General features: G+C 48.6%; 1 protein-coding gene across 2 annotated transcripts; it reads left to right on the top strand.

Moving 5' to 3' along the window:
* Window positions 1-565: 565 nt before the first annotated feature.
* On the top strand, window positions 566-14,342 carry NOP2 (NOP2 nucleolar protein). 2 transcript variants are annotated; one of them, XM_012472823.2, is made up of 16 exons: window positions 566-668; window positions 933-1,042; window positions 2,411-2,456; window positions 2,614-2,702; window positions 2,890-3,122; window positions 5,037-5,092; window positions 5,213-5,370; window positions 5,469-5,668; window positions 5,812-5,901; window positions 7,019-7,106; window positions 7,186-7,326; window positions 7,917-8,056; window positions 8,200-8,289; window positions 8,407-8,529; window positions 8,653-8,881; window positions 13,569-14,342. In XM_012472823.2, exons 2-16 carry the CDS (start codon window positions 937-939, stop codon window positions 14,216-14,218), a joined length of 2,439 nt encoding a protein of 812 aa, XP_012328246.1. In that variant the 5' UTR covers window positions 566-668; window positions 933-936; the 3' UTR covers window positions 14,219-14,342. The 2 variants fall into 2 exon arrangements, with proteins under 2 accessions (XP_012328246.1, XP_012328247.1); XM_012472824.3 differs by having other exon boundaries at window positions 2,902-3,122.
* Window positions 14,343-14,734: the final 392 nt, after the last annotated feature.

The raw sequence follows: 14,734 nt of genomic DNA on the forward strand, positions 1-14,734 counted from the left end.
GCAACCTCCGCATCCCGGGTTCAAGCAATTCTCCTGCCTCAGCCTCCCAAGCAGCTGGGATTATTAGGCGCCCGCCACTACGCCCGGCTAATTTTTTGTATTTTTAGTAGAGATGGGGGTTTCACCATGTTGGCCAAGCTGGTCTCGAACTTCTGACCTCAGGCGATCCACCCACCTCGGTCTCCCAAAGTGCTGGGATTACAGGCGTGAGCCACCGCGCCCGGCCTGGAACTACATTATCTTGATGCTGGATTAAAGCAGTGCATGCCAGGGAGAGGACCCTGCTGTCAGGCCCTGGTTTGAGGAGAGGGTGCGGCTTTCAGGCACGAGCTTTTCTGACAGAAACCGGCCATGAGGCTCAAAGCTAACTCCTTGAAGGAAGCGCGGGCAAGCGGAGAGGTTTCGTCACGTTGCTCCCTCCATCCACCGCGGGTGTAACCTGCGCGTTCCCTTCGAATTTCCCCCTGCCAGCCGCCGCCGGCTCCGCGCTCTTTCCCAGGGCAAGCGTTAAGTTCCGGGTGCAACGGCCTACTGGACGCAACCGGAAGAGGCGGGGCCACGACGCTACCCGTGCGCTTGCGTGGAACGATTCTGTGGCGAATGCGGGCTGAAAGCTAGCTCCGGAGTGCACGTGGAGCGCCGCCCGAAGGGCAGTCTCAGGCGTTCTGGTTGGTCTAGAGGAAGTTGGGGGACGAAGGGTGGCAGTGCTGACCTGGTCTGGGACGTGGGGAGAGGGATGCGCTACCTGGGTTTACGGGTGGGAGGACGTTTGGTCGGGCCAGGGGTATAGCGGGGGTGCGTGAGTCGCGTGTGCTGAGTCGTGGGTGCTGAGTTGAGGCTGTACCTTTTCCCACTCTGATACGCCACGCCTGCGTTCTGCCATTCCCTCCGACACGCACGACGCTATCTTCTCCCATTTCTGTATGCCACAGTACCATGGGGCGCAAGTTGGACCCTACGAAGAAGGAGAAGCGGGGGCCAGGCCGAAAGGCCCGGAAGCAGAAGGGCGCCGAGACAGAACTCGCCAGATTCTTGCCTACAGGTAACAATTAGTTGTGGCCCCCTGATCCCTCAGCTTTTGCAGTATTCTGTATTATAACCTCCTCTCTTTTTTCGTCTCTGTTCATTTTCTATTCAGTCTTCTCTGTATGAGTTACTAGGAGGTATGAATGAAACACTGTCGTTGAGATTGTAGGAACTGTTTAGGTCGTAGAGAAAATGTGACACGGACACAACTATTCGTGCAAGGAAAAGTGTGATTTAAAACATTGTGGGTTCAGAGGAAGGGAGATCCTATGCAGAACTGTAAAAGTTTTTGTTAAGATGGGTTTTGAAAAATAGGTAACATTGTAGTAAGAGGAAGTAGTGAAAGGGAGGGGTCAATGACTTGCTTTTTGGAAGGGATGGAAATGGAAAAGCGTGGATCTGGCTTCTCCATGCCGAGTCGTCTGCTGTGTGGAAGACTGGACTGGGAGTTTGTGTTGGGCATTGGATAAAGGATGCAGTTTATTGAGATGGTACCAAATCCTGGACACTATATTGAACTTGTTGGTCATGTTATATCACTTCATCGTCTTAGAGTCCTGTGAGAGAGGCACTATTAAGGAAGTGGATGCTGAGAGGTTAAGAAACTCGTGTAGCCGGGCATGGTGGCTCACACCTGTAATCCCAGCACTTTGGGAGGCCGAGGCAGGTGAATCACCTGAGGTCAGGTATTAGAGATCAGCCTGGCCAACGTGGTGAAACCCTGTCTCTACTAAAAATACAAAAATTAACTGGGTGTGGTGGCTCAGGCCTGTAGTCCCACATACTCGGGAGGCTGAGGCAAGAGAATCACTTGAACCAGGGAGATGGAGGTTGTAGTGAGCCGAGATTGCTCTATTGCACTCCAACTTGGGAGACAAGAGTGAAACTCCATTTCAAAAAAAAGATCTTGTATACAGCTATTATGTAATGACAGGGCTGAGATTCAAATGGACTCCCTTTAATTAGTGTACTAATTCTCTTACCACTTTTATTTTCATTCCCATTTTTATTTTTTATTTACTTTTATTTATTTATTTTTTTTGAGATGGAGTCTTGCTCTGTTGGAGTGTGGGTTGTAGTGCAATGGCGCGATCTCGGCTCACTGCAACCTCCACCTCCCGGGTTCAAGCGATTCTCCTGCCTCAGCCTCTGAAGTAGCTGGGACTACAGGCGCATACCACCATGCCTAGCTAATTTTTGTATTTTTAGTAGAGACAGGGTTCACCATGTTGGCCAGGATGGTCTTGAACTCTTGACCTCGTGATCTGCGCGCCTTGGCCTCCCAAAGCGTTGACATTACAGGCATGAAGCACCACACCCAGCCCTCATTTACTTTCTATGTCTCCTGTAACTTATTCCTGCCTCATTTTTCTTTTTTAAACAGTAAGTGCCGAAAATTCCAAGAGACTGTCTAGTCGTGCTCGAAAGAGGTAAGTGTGAGTATCGACTTCAGTAGGTTAAATTGGTACTGCTCATCTTTGACCACAGAGTTAATTGTGGACTCTCATATTTCCCTATGGTGGAAATGGCAGAGCCTGGAAGAATCTTCCCATTTCTTCACTCCTTGTTTCTCTTGTATCTTTTCAGAGCAGCCAAGAGGAGGTTGGGCTCTGCTGAAGCCCCTGAGACAAGTAAGTCTCCTGAGGCCAAGCCGTTGCCTGGAAAGCTACTACAAGGTCAGTGAAACTAAGAGCTGGATGCTACATGTGGAGTCCTCTGGGTCCTGGGTAGGGAAGGACTTGCTGAACATTTCCAGAGAGGAACAGCCAAAGGACATTCTGAGGAGTAGAAAGTACAGGCTCCCAGGGTGTGGGGCCAGGGTATGTGTGGCTGCCATTAGTCCAGAACTCTTCAAACCCTTAGGGATCTCTGCAGGAGCTATCCAGACAGCTGATAAGAAGGGAACCCAGTCCCTATTTAATGCTGCTCGAGGCAAGAAGCGCCCAGCACCTAGCAGTGATGAGGAAGAGGAAAACTCTGAAGAAGATGCTGTGGTGAACCACGGGGACCTCTGGGGCTCTGAGGACAGTGATGCTGATATGGTAGATGACTATGGAGCTGACTCCAACTCTGAGAATGAGGAGGAAGGTGAAGAGGTGAGATTCATCTCTCTGGGCATTCAGAGAAGATCCTTGCTATTTAGTTTTTTTCTAGGTTTTTGAGACTATTTTTTAGTGACAAGGATAAGCCTGATTAGAGGAAAGCAATTTTTGTGCTCCATCACTGTTTCCCTACTGCCTTACATCCTCTCTCAGTGCACCTACAAGTTTGAAACTGCTGTAGGATGGAGCATTTAAAAAAATCTAGGAGGCTCTGCTGATGTGGATGTGGGAAGGCGGGCAATGGTATGCTCCACCGATGGGAATAGACATATAGGCACTGTTTTTATAAAGCAGTTAACTCAGAACTTTGAAAAATGTGTTCCTTTTGGCTGGGTATGGTGGCTCACATCTATAATCCCAGCACTTTGGGATGCTAAGGCAGGAAGATTTCTTGAGACCAGGAGTTGGAGACCAGCTTGGACAACATAGGGTGAACCCATATCTACAAAAAAAATTTAAAAATTGGCTGAGTGCAGTGGCTCACACCTGTAATCCTAGCACTTTCGGAGGCCGGGTGGATCACCTGAGCTCAGGAGTTTGAGACCAGCCTAGGCAACTTTAGCCTGGGCAACTAAGTGACACTCTGTCTCAAAAAAAAAAAAATTTCAAAAAAAAAATTAACTGGTGTGGTGGCATACGCCTGTAGTCCCAGCTACTCAGGAGGCTGAGGTGGAAAGATGACTGGAGCTTGGGAGGTTAAGGATGCAGTGACCTGTGATCTTTACTGCACCCCAGCCTGGATGACAGAGTGACACCATCAAAAAAAACAAAACAAAACTGAATCCTTTTGACATAGTAATTCCCTGTTAAGGAAGATGATCCAAAATGTAGGCAAAGAGTTATTTACTGAGGTGCAGGAAATTATTATACAATTAGTATGTGAATGGATTATTAGAATTGTATAGAATAAAAAAAGTTTCCATGTGCACCCTTTCCTGCAACGCCTTGTATCTACAGAGTCACTATTAGGTTTGCAGGCACCATGTGGATCATAATGGCAGAAACTCTGGAAACTTCCAGAATATACAGTCTGCTTAAGTAAATTATGGTTCATGCATACTGGTCATTATGTCTGTGAAAATGCTTGTGATGTAACTGAAGTATCAAAAGCAAGAAACAAACTTGAAAATGCATTATGTGAAAAATAAGTCTGGAAAAAATATGGCAAAATGGTGGCCAAGGGCAATTTTTTTGTCTTTTTTTTTTTTTGCAACCTCTGTTTCCCGGGTTCAAGCGATTCTCCTGTCTCGGCCTCCTGAGTAGCTGGGACTACAGGCGTGTACTACCACGCCCTGCTAATTTTTTGTATTTTTAGTAGAGACAGGGTTTCACCGTGTTAGCCAGGATGGTCTCCATCTCCTGACCTCATGATCCGCCCGCCTTGCCTCAGCCTCTCAAATGATGGGATGACAGGTGTGAGCCACCATGCCTGTCCTTATCACTTTTTATACATACAGATATTTGTGTTTCAAGTTTTTTTTTCTTAATGGAAAAGTGAAAAACATAGGAGTAGGAAAAAAAGTGTAATGAATCCCTTAATTCATTACTTAGTTTCTTTTTTTTTTTTTTTTTGAGATGGAGTCTTGCTCGGTCACTCAGGCTAGAGTGCAGTGGCTCAATCTCAGCTCACTGCAACCTCCACCTCCTGGGTTCAAGCAATTCTCCTGCCTCAGCCTCCCAAGTAGCTGGGAGTATAGACGCACGCCACCACGCCTGACTAATTCATTACTTAGTTTCAACAGTGATCAGTATTGTGCCGATCTTATTTTCATTTCTTTGCTTCTCTATTTCCTTCTGAGAGCAAGTGTTAACATTTTTATTTAGCAGAAAAAATAAGATATAGAGATAGAAAGTGCTTCATGGGCTGATGGAAAGGCAGGCCTGTATTAACAGCCCTTGTCTCTTCAGTTGCTGCCCATTGAAAAAGCTGCTCGGAAGCAGAAGGCCCAGGAAGCTGCTGCTGGGTGAGTTTTGGAAGCTATTGGGATGGAGCATAGGCAGCAGCTGGGGTGGGGGAAGCTGTGAGGAAGGAGGAGGTGTTTGTTTTGGTTTGTGAATCACTCTGTTCCTGGACCTATTTCTAGGGTCCAGTGGAGTGAAGAGGAGACAGAGGATGAAGAGGAAGAGGAAGAAGTGACCTCTGAGTCAGGCCCCCCAAAGGAGGAGGAGGCAGATGGGGGCCTGCAGATCAATGTGGATGAGGAGCCGTTTGTGCTGCCCCCTGCTGGGGAGATGGAGCAGGATATCCTTTCAGGGCAGAGTGAGCAATAGGAGGAAGGTGCTTAGGAGAGGGATTTCCAGGCCCTAGGACATCATGACACAGTTCCTTAACAGGCCCACATGCCCAGGCTCCAGATCTGCAACGAGTTCACAAGCGGATCCAGGATATTGTGGGAATCCTGCGTGATTTTGGGGCTCAGCGGGAAGAAGGGCGGTCCCGTTCTGAATATCTGAACCGGCTCAAGAAGGATCTGGCCACTTACTACTCCTATGGAGACTTCCTGCTTGGCAAGCTCATGGACCTCTTCCCTCTGTCCGAGGTACTAGATTGCCAGAATGCCCCCTCTGCTTTTCTTTCTCACCACCTTACCCTGTGTAAGGAAGATGTTCAAGCCTCCTTGTCTCCCTCCTCTGACTGACCTCCTTAGCCAGCCTCACTTATTCCCTGCTGTCTTTCCCGAAGCTGGTGGAGTTCTTAGAAGCTAATGAGGTGCCTCGGCCCGTCACCCTCCGGACCAATACCTTGAAAACCCGACGCCGGGACCTTGCCCAGGTAAGGGGTGGCTTTTGAGGTTTGCTCACCTCAGAAGGGGACTGACTTCTGCCAACCTCAGAGGTTCCCCTATGCCACCCTGACTGGGTGGGGCCTTAGGACCTAAGCAAGATTCCGGGAGGCAAACCCAGAGGCCTGGTGTCTCTGGCAGGCTGGGGGCCTAGGACCTCTGGGAAATGGGAAGTTCATCCCTCCATCCGGCCTCTGCTCCCTGTGACTGGGATGAGACTTCAGGATGAGCGTGCTGCCTCCCAAGGAAATTGGAAGATCATTGAGGAGCTGGGGAAACATAATTCCTCACTGCAAAAAAAAAAGACACATATGCACATATGCACACTCAGTATTTTGAACTCATTTCCAAGGGTTCAGGGGCCCCAGGTTAAAGACCCCCTGTTCTGAAGTCAATTGTTTGGTTATATGTGTTGTATATCTCTTGGTGTAAAGAAAACCTAATAATGTTATGTGCTGTAACCAATATTATTAAATTTTTTGGATGGGGGAGGGGCTCAGCCTCTTAGAAAATCAGATGCCACTTCCAGGAAATAAAGTAATAGGAGGTGGCATCCTGCTCCATTGGAATGAAGTTCAGACCTTGAGTTAGGAGCCTGAGGTTAAGAAAAAAGGGCACCATGGGATGGGGTGGGAGAGAGAAACTGCTTGATGAGTCCATGATGACTGTGTTCTCAGTCAGCACTCTAGGAGTTTGGGGCCATGGGCCATGTTCTTATGAACCATGTTTTTAATGTCTTTATCTGTTTTCTGGGTAGAGTAGCCTATGAGGTTATTAAAATCTTCCTCCTGGCCTGGCACGGTGGCTCACGCCTGTAATCCCAGCACTTTGGGAGGCCGAGGCAGGCGGATCACCTGAGGTCAGGAGTTCGGGACCAGCCTGGCCAACAAGGTGAAACCCTGTCTCTATGAAAAATACAAAAATTAGCCTGACTTGGTGGTGCGTACCTTTAGTCCCGCTACTCGGGAGGCTGAGGCATGAGGAAGAATCGCTTGAATCCAGGAGGCAGAGGTTGCTGTGAGCCGAGGTTGTGCCACTGCACTCTAGCCTGGGGAACAGAGTGAGACTCTATCTCAAAAAACAAAAAAAATCTTCATTCCTCTTCAGGCTCTAATCAATCGTGGGGTTAACCTGGATCCCCTGGGCAAGTGGTCAAAGACTGGACTAGTGGTATATGATTCTTCTGTGCCCATTGGTAAGTCTCCCATACCCAAGAGCCCTTCCACCTCTGTTCCTGTCCCTGCTGCATGTCACAGGGTGGTCCTTCTTCACAGGTGCTACCCCCGAGTACCTGGCTGGGCACTACATGCTGCAGGGAGCTTCTAGCATGTTGCCTGTCATGGCCTTGGCACCCCAGGAACATGAGCGGATCCTGGACATGTGTTCTGCCCCTGGAGGAAAGACCAGCTACATTGGTATGAGAGAGGGGCAGGCAGGTGGGATTCACTGGGCTCTCTTGCTTTCGAAAGTAGATGGGGTTGCTGACTCACTAGTGCTTATGGAATGCAATGTACAGGCAGCTAGCAGAGTGGTGAGGAGCAGTTTCTGGAGTTGGCCTTGATTCCAGTGCTGGGTGTGCCACTTACTACTCATCTGACTATGGGTTCTCTTTTGTCATCCGTAAAATGGGATGGTAATTGTGTGCTTGGGTCGGCCCCTGTATTATGCTTGAATTGTGAGTGTTAAGACGATGCATTTAGAAGTCCTTGGCAGTGTTCAGCACATAATCAGTAGTCATAACTTTTATTAAGCTGCTATCACTTAAAAGAAGTAATTTAGTATGTACCAGACAGGTGTTCAGTAAAAACAGGAAAACCACATCGGTAGACTTGCCGACCACCAGGGGCTAGTGCAGAGTGGATCAGCCTATACAGTGGGCCGGCTTGTTGGGAGTGAAGTTGCCTTGAGGTGATGACGCTTCTCGTGGATTCCCGGGCAGGAGGGTGGGAGCAAGTGTGGAAACAGCGGAACTGGCTGATCAGCACTGTTACTGCCCTCCCTTTAGCCCAGCTGATGAAGAACACGGGTGTGATCCTTGCCAATGACACCAATGCTGAGCGGCTCAAGAGTGTTGTGGGCAACTTGCACCGGCTGGGAGTCACCAACACTGTTATCAGCCATTATGATGGGCGCCAGTTCCCCAAGGTGAGGCTTGAGCAGTGTCTCTCCTGAGGCTTCTTCCACTTTACCTTCTCCCTTCCTGACCTCAGTGTTTAGACTTCACCCTAGTAAATAGTGCACTGCCGGTTGCAGAAGAGACATCTGATTCATCTGTATCTTTTCCCCAGGTGGTGGGAGGCTTTGATCGAGTACTGCTGGATGCTCCCTGCAGTGGCACTGGGGTCATCTCCAAGGACCCAGCTGTGAAGACTAACAAGGTGAGGATTCGGGTGGTGGGCCCCTAAGAGGCCTTGGCTGGGTCTTGTAGAGCTGGAAAGAGGGGTGGGGGCTCTCCTCCCCTCCTGAGGCTGCCTTTCGGTCTCCTTTTGGGACAGGATGAGAAGGACATTCTGCGCTGTGCTCACCTCCAGAAGGAGTTGCTCCTGAGTGCTATTGACTCTGTCAATGCCACCTCCAAGACAGGAGGCTACCTCGTTTACTGCACCTGTTCTATCATGGTGAGACTCCGCCATGGCAGAGCCGGGGAGGCTGGGCTTGGAGGGCTCTTTGCCCGTTAGAGCTCCCTTCAGCTCCAGTTCTGCTTTTTCCTCCCTCTGTCTTTGTCTTCCCCTCGCATCCAGGTGGAAGAGAATGAGTGGGTGGTCGACTACGCTCTGAAAAAGAGGAATGTGCGACTGGTGCCCACAGGCCTAGACTTTGGCCAGGAAGGTTTTACCCGCTTTCGAGAAAGGCGCTTCCACCCCAGTCTGCGTTCTACCCGACGCTTCTACCCTCATACCCACAATATGGATGGTTTCTTTATTGCCAAGTTCAAGAAATTCTCCAATTCTATTCCCCAGTTCCAGACAGGTAAGTGATGTTTTTCTACCCTTCATCACCACCTTTGCTCTTTCCACCTTTCAGGAGTGACAGAAGGGAAGGGAAAGGAAAGATTCATGCATCCCTTACTCCAGCCTTTGCATGCTTGGATGAGAGAAGCCTTCCATTCCAGCTAGAATTGTTTTTGAGTGCTGAGTCCGTGTGAATAGGTTAAAGTGTTCATAAGGATGGAGGCCTTTTCCTGTATTCTGCCAAGTGGCTGCAGTTGTTCAGCACTAAATGCATTCCAAATGCAGGTTGTGGTTTCTTTTCCTTCTTGGCACAGGGTTGACTTACTGGTATTATGCCTCTGCTGGTCCAGCATTCTCAGCACTGGGTTGGAACAGAGCTCCACAGAACTGTCAGCAGTTCTCTGAGACCATCACACTCATTGCAGATTATTTTCTCAGCCACCTTGAGGAGTCTGGCCTGGATCTCAAGGGAAGGGTGGGGTTTTTGAAACAGCCTTAAGAGCGCTGCTGACCAGGCGCGGTGGCTCACGCCTGTAATCCTAGCACTTTGGGAAGCCGAGTGGGCAGATCATGAGATCAAGAAATCGAGACCATCCAGGCCAACATGGTGAAACCCCACTCTACTAAAAAATACAAAAAGTAGCTGGGCGTGGTGGCACGTGCCTGTAGTTCCAGCTATTCAGGAGGCTAAGGCAGGAGAATTGCTAGAACCTGGGAGTCAGAGGTTGCAGTGAGCTGAGATCGCGCCACTGCACTCCAGCCTGGCGCCTGGTGACAGAGTGAGACTCTGTCTCAAAAAAAAAAACAAAAACAAAAACAAAGAGTGCTGCTTACTGGGATATATCCCTGGGTTTAGTTGAAAGAGGGAGAGAAGAGATACTTCATAAACAGTAGAATTTGTCTGGGCGTGATGGCTCATGCCTATAATCCCAGCACTTTGGGAGGCCAAGGCAGGGAGATCACCTGAAGTCAGGAGTTTGAAATGGTAAAACCCCATCTCTACTAAAAATACAAGAATCAGCCGGGCATGGTGGCCTGTGCCTGTAGTCCCAGGTACTCGGGAGGCTGAGGCAGGAGAATCGCTTGAACCTGGGAGGTGGAGGTTGGAGTGAGATCCCGCCATTGCATTCCAGCCTGGGCAACAGTGAGACTCTGTCTCAAAAAAAAGAAAAGAAAAAGTAAAATTTGCTGTAACTTAAAAAGTACATAAAATGTTAGTCCTTGTTGATGTTCTCCTAGCTTGTCTCTGGTGGTTGTGGGAATCCTTTCTAATTATCCTGCACTTCATCACAATCCACATGGAAAAAAACTTCTCTGATTTAAAAAATTAATAGGCTAGGTGTGGTGGTGGCTTATGCCTGTAAATCCCAGCACTTTGGGAGGCTGAGGCGGTAGGATCACTTAAGACCATGAGTTTGAGGCCGGGCGCGGTGGCTCACGCCTATAATCCCAGCACTTTGGGAGGCTGAGACGGGTGGATCACGAGGTCAAGAGATTGAGACCATCCTGGTCAACATGGTGAAACCCCATCTCTACTAAAAATACAAAAATTAGCTGGGCATGGTGGCGCACGCCCGTAGTCCCAGCTACTCGGGAGGCTGAGGCAGGAGAATTGCTTGAACCCAGGAGACGGAGGTTGCGGAGAGCCGAGATCGCGCCATTGCACTCCAGCCTGGGTAACAAGAGCGAAACTCCCGTCTCAAAAAAAAAAGACCACGAGTTTGAGACCTGTCTGGGCAACATAAGGAGACTTTGTCTGTAGTTCCCAGTTACTCTGGAGGCTGAGGCAGGAGGATCCCTTGAGCCCCAGCAATTTGAGGTTTCAGTGAGCTATGATGGCACCACTGCATCTCAGCCTAAGCAACACAGTGACGCCCTGCCTCAAAACAAAAAACACCCTGTCTCTACTAAAAATACAAAAAAAAGAAAAGGTAAATAAAAAAGTAAATTAGGCCAGGCACAGTGGCTCATGCCTGTAATCCTAGCACTTTGGGAGGCTGAGGTCAGGAGTTAGAGACCAGCCTGACCAACATGGAAAAACCCCGTCTCTACTAAAAATACGAAATTAGTCGGGTGTGATGTTGCATGCCTGTAATCCCAGCTACTCAGGAGGCTGAGGCAGGAGGATTGCTTGAACCCGGGAGGCGGAGGTTGTGGTGAGCCGAGATTGCACCATTGCACTCCAGCCTGGGCAACAAGAGCGAAACTCCATCTCAAAAAATAAAAATAAAAAATAAGTAAGTAAATAAAGCCTAGTGCTTCAGATTCGTTGAGAAGACCCTGTGAGGCTGGGCGCAGTGGCTCATACCTGTAACTCCAGCAGTTTGTGAGGCTGAGGCAGGTGGATCCCTCGAAGTCAGGAGTTCAAGACCAGCCTGGTCAACATGGTGAAACCCTGTCTTTACTAAAAATACAAAAATTAGCCAGCCGTGGTGGCACATGCTTGTGATCATCAGGAGGCTGAGGCGGGAGAATCACTTGAACCCAGGAGGCAGCGGTTGCAGTGAGCCAAGATCACACCACTGCCCTTCAGCCTGGGCGACAGAGCGAGACTCCATCTCAAAAAAAAATAAAAAAATAAAAAAACCAAACCCTGAGATTCATCTCTTCCTTACAGCATTTTGTTACTTCCTGTTCTCAAGGGAGCGCAACTTCCTGTAAAAATCTTTTGGCCCAGCTTGGCCCCGGCTCTGCCTGTAATCCTAGCACTTTGGGAGGCCAAGGTGGGCGGCTCACCTGAGGTCGGGAGTTCAAGACCTCCCTGACCAAAATGGAGAAACCCCGTCTCTACTAAAAATACAAAATTAGCCAGGAGTGGTGGTGCAAGCCTGTAATCCCAGCTATTGGGAGTCTGAGGCAGGAGAATCACTTGAACCTGGGAGGTAGAGATTGTGCTGAGCCAAGATTGTGCCATTGTACTTCAGTCTGGGCAACAAGAGCAAAAACAAACAAATAAACAACCTTTTGGCTCAAGGATAGGCAGTGACCTCTTGATCTTTTTTTTTTTTTTTTTTTTGAGACTGATTCTTGCTCTATCACCCAGGCTAGAGTGCAGTGGTACAGTCTCAGCTCACTGCAACCTCTGCCTTCCAGGTTCAACTGATTCTTGTGCCTCAGACTCCCAAGTAGGTGGGATTACAGGTGTGTACCACCATGCCCGACTAATTTTTATAATTTTAGTAGAGGCAGTTTTGCCATGTTGGCTAGGCTGGGTCTTGAACTCCTGGCCTCAAGCAATCCACTTGCCTTGGCCTCCCAAAGTGCTGGAATTGGAGGTGTGAACCATCATGCCTTGCCTATAGGCAGTGATCTCTCTCTCTTTTTTCTTTTCTTTTTTAGAAGTTCAACAAATATTTATTTAATGTGTGCATATTGATTGTCTTTTTCTTTTTTTGTTTTTAAGTTCTTTTTTTTTGAGACGGAGTTTCGCTCTCGTTACCCAGGCTGGAGTGCAATGGCGCGATCTCGGCTCACCGCAACCTCCGCCTCCTGGGTTCAGGCAATTCTCCTGCCTCAGCTTCCTGAGTAGCTGGGATTACAGGCACGCGCCACCATGCCCAGCTAATTTTTTTGTATTAGTAGAGACGGGTTTTCACAATGTTGACCAGGATGGTCTCGATCTCTTGACCTCGTGATCCACCCGCCTCGGCCTCCCAAAGTGCTGGGATTACAGGCTTGAGCCACCGCGCCCGGCCTTAAGTTCTTTTTTATTATACTTTAAGTTCTGGGGTACACATGCAGATTGTGCAGGTTTGTTACACAGGTATACATGTGCCATGGTGGTGATTTGCTGCATCCATCACCCCATCATCTACATTAGGTATTTCTCCTAATGCTATCCCTCCCTAATACCCCACCCCCTGCTATTCCTCTCCTAACCGCCTACCCCTTAGGCCCCAGTGTGTGATGTTCCCCTCCCTGTTTCTGTGTGTTGTTCTCATTGTTCAATGCCCACTCATGAGTAAGAACATGCGGTGTTTGGTTTTCTGTTCTTGAATCAGTCTGCTGATAATGATGGTTTCCAGTTTTATCCATGTCCCTACAAAGGATGTGAACTCATCCTTTTTTATGGCTGCATAGTATTCCATGGTGTATATGTGCCACATTTTCTTTATCTAGTCTATCATTGATGGGCATTTGGGTTGGTTCCAAGTCTTTGCTATTGTGAACAGTGTCACAATAAACATATGTGTACATGTGTCTTTATAATAGAGAATGATTTATAATCCTTTGAGTATATACCCAGTAATGGGATTGTTAGGTCAAATGATATTTCTATTTCTAGATCCTTGAGGAATCGTCACACTGTCTTCCACAATGGTTGAACTAATTTACACTTCCACCAATGGTGTAAAAGCATTCCTATTTCTCCACATCCTCTCCAGTATCTGTCGTCTCCTGAGTTTTTAATGATTGCCATTCTAACTGGCGTGAGGTGGTATCTCAATGTGGTTTTGATTTGCATTTCTCTAATGACCAGTGGCAGTGATCTCTTAATACAAGGTTCAACTAGGACTTGAGTAAAGGTGAAGTGATACTAAGTAATTACTAAGTAATGGGAATTTAGGTAATCTGCTCTTAGGTACTGACCTAATTGTGTGGAACTCCTGGCCAAGAGATGGCAATTCTCATATTTTAATATGAGAATAGTAAAATATGGTGACCAGGCCCATTTTCTGACATGATCTATTTAATTTTAACCCCAGGAAATTCTGAAACAGCCACACATACAAATGTAGACTTGCCTCAGGTCATCCCCAAGTCTGAGAATAGCAGCCAGCCGGCCAAGAAGGCCAAGAGGGCTGCAAAAGCAAAGCAGCAGCTGCAGAAACAGCAACATCCCAAGAAGGCCTCCCTCCAGAAGCTGAATGGCATCTCCAAAGGGGCAGACTCAGAATTGTCCACTATACCTTCTGTCACAAAGACCCAAGCTTCCTCCAGGCTCCAGGATAGCAGTCAGCCAGCTGGAAAAGCTGAAGGGATCAGGGAGCCAAAGGTGACTGGGAAGCTAAAGCAACGATCACCTAAATTACAGTCCTCCAAGAAAGTTACCTTCCTCAAGCAGAATGCCCCTCCCAAGAGCACAGACACAGAAACACTGGCTGTGCTATCCCCATTCAAGACCCGGGCCACTCTTAAGCCTAAGGACGGTCGTCAGCCCTTTGGAAGGGCCAAGGGGGTTGAGAAGCAGCAGTTGCCAGAGCAGCCTTTCAAGAAAGCTGCCTTCCAGAAACAGAATGGCACCCCCAAGGGGCCTCAGTCTCCCACTGTGTCTCTTGTCAGTTCCAGCCGCCCCCCACCAGCAAAGAGGAGGAAATCTCAGTCCAGGGGCAACAGCCAGCTGCTCCTGTCTTAGATGGTTGAAAGCTAGACTGGGGTGGCTCGCTGCCTTTGTCACCGGTTTGGAACTCTTGCCTCTGTGAGGAAGCCTTTTGTACCGTGCATGCCCATGAAATTTAATACACATTTTACAACCTCTGGCCACTGAGTATTTTTTGAGGGAACTGGTACTGCCTTTGCTGCTTTAAGGGTAGAGATGGGAAGGTGGGACTGGGGTTTTGAGGAGAGGGAATGGTTGGGTGCTACTGAGAAGTCAGGTCAGTTTTAGGCTCCTGCATTCTTGGGTCTTCCCAGGAAAGGAGAGCCCTGGAGTCAGAGTTAGGGGAGTCTGGACTGTGGGAAGAGGAGGGCAACAGAAGTGTAGGGGAAGGCCAGGCGCGGTGGCTCACACCTGCAATCCTAACACTTTGGGAGATGAAGGCGGGCAGATCACTTGAGATCAGAGTTCGAGACCAGTCTGGCCAACATGGTGAAACCCAAAATGCAAAAAATTAGCCAGGCGTGGTGGCGGGTGCCTGTAATCCCAGCTACT

The sequence above is a fragment of the Aotus nancymaae genome, unplaced genomic scaffold, assembly GCF_030222135.1.
Source record: "Aotus nancymaae isolate 86718 unplaced genomic scaffold, 86718_ANA_hifiasm-v0.15.2.pri h1tg000016l, whole genome shotgun sequence".
NCBI lineage: Eukaryota > Metazoa > Chordata > Mammalia > Primates > Aotidae > Aotus > Aotus nancymaae.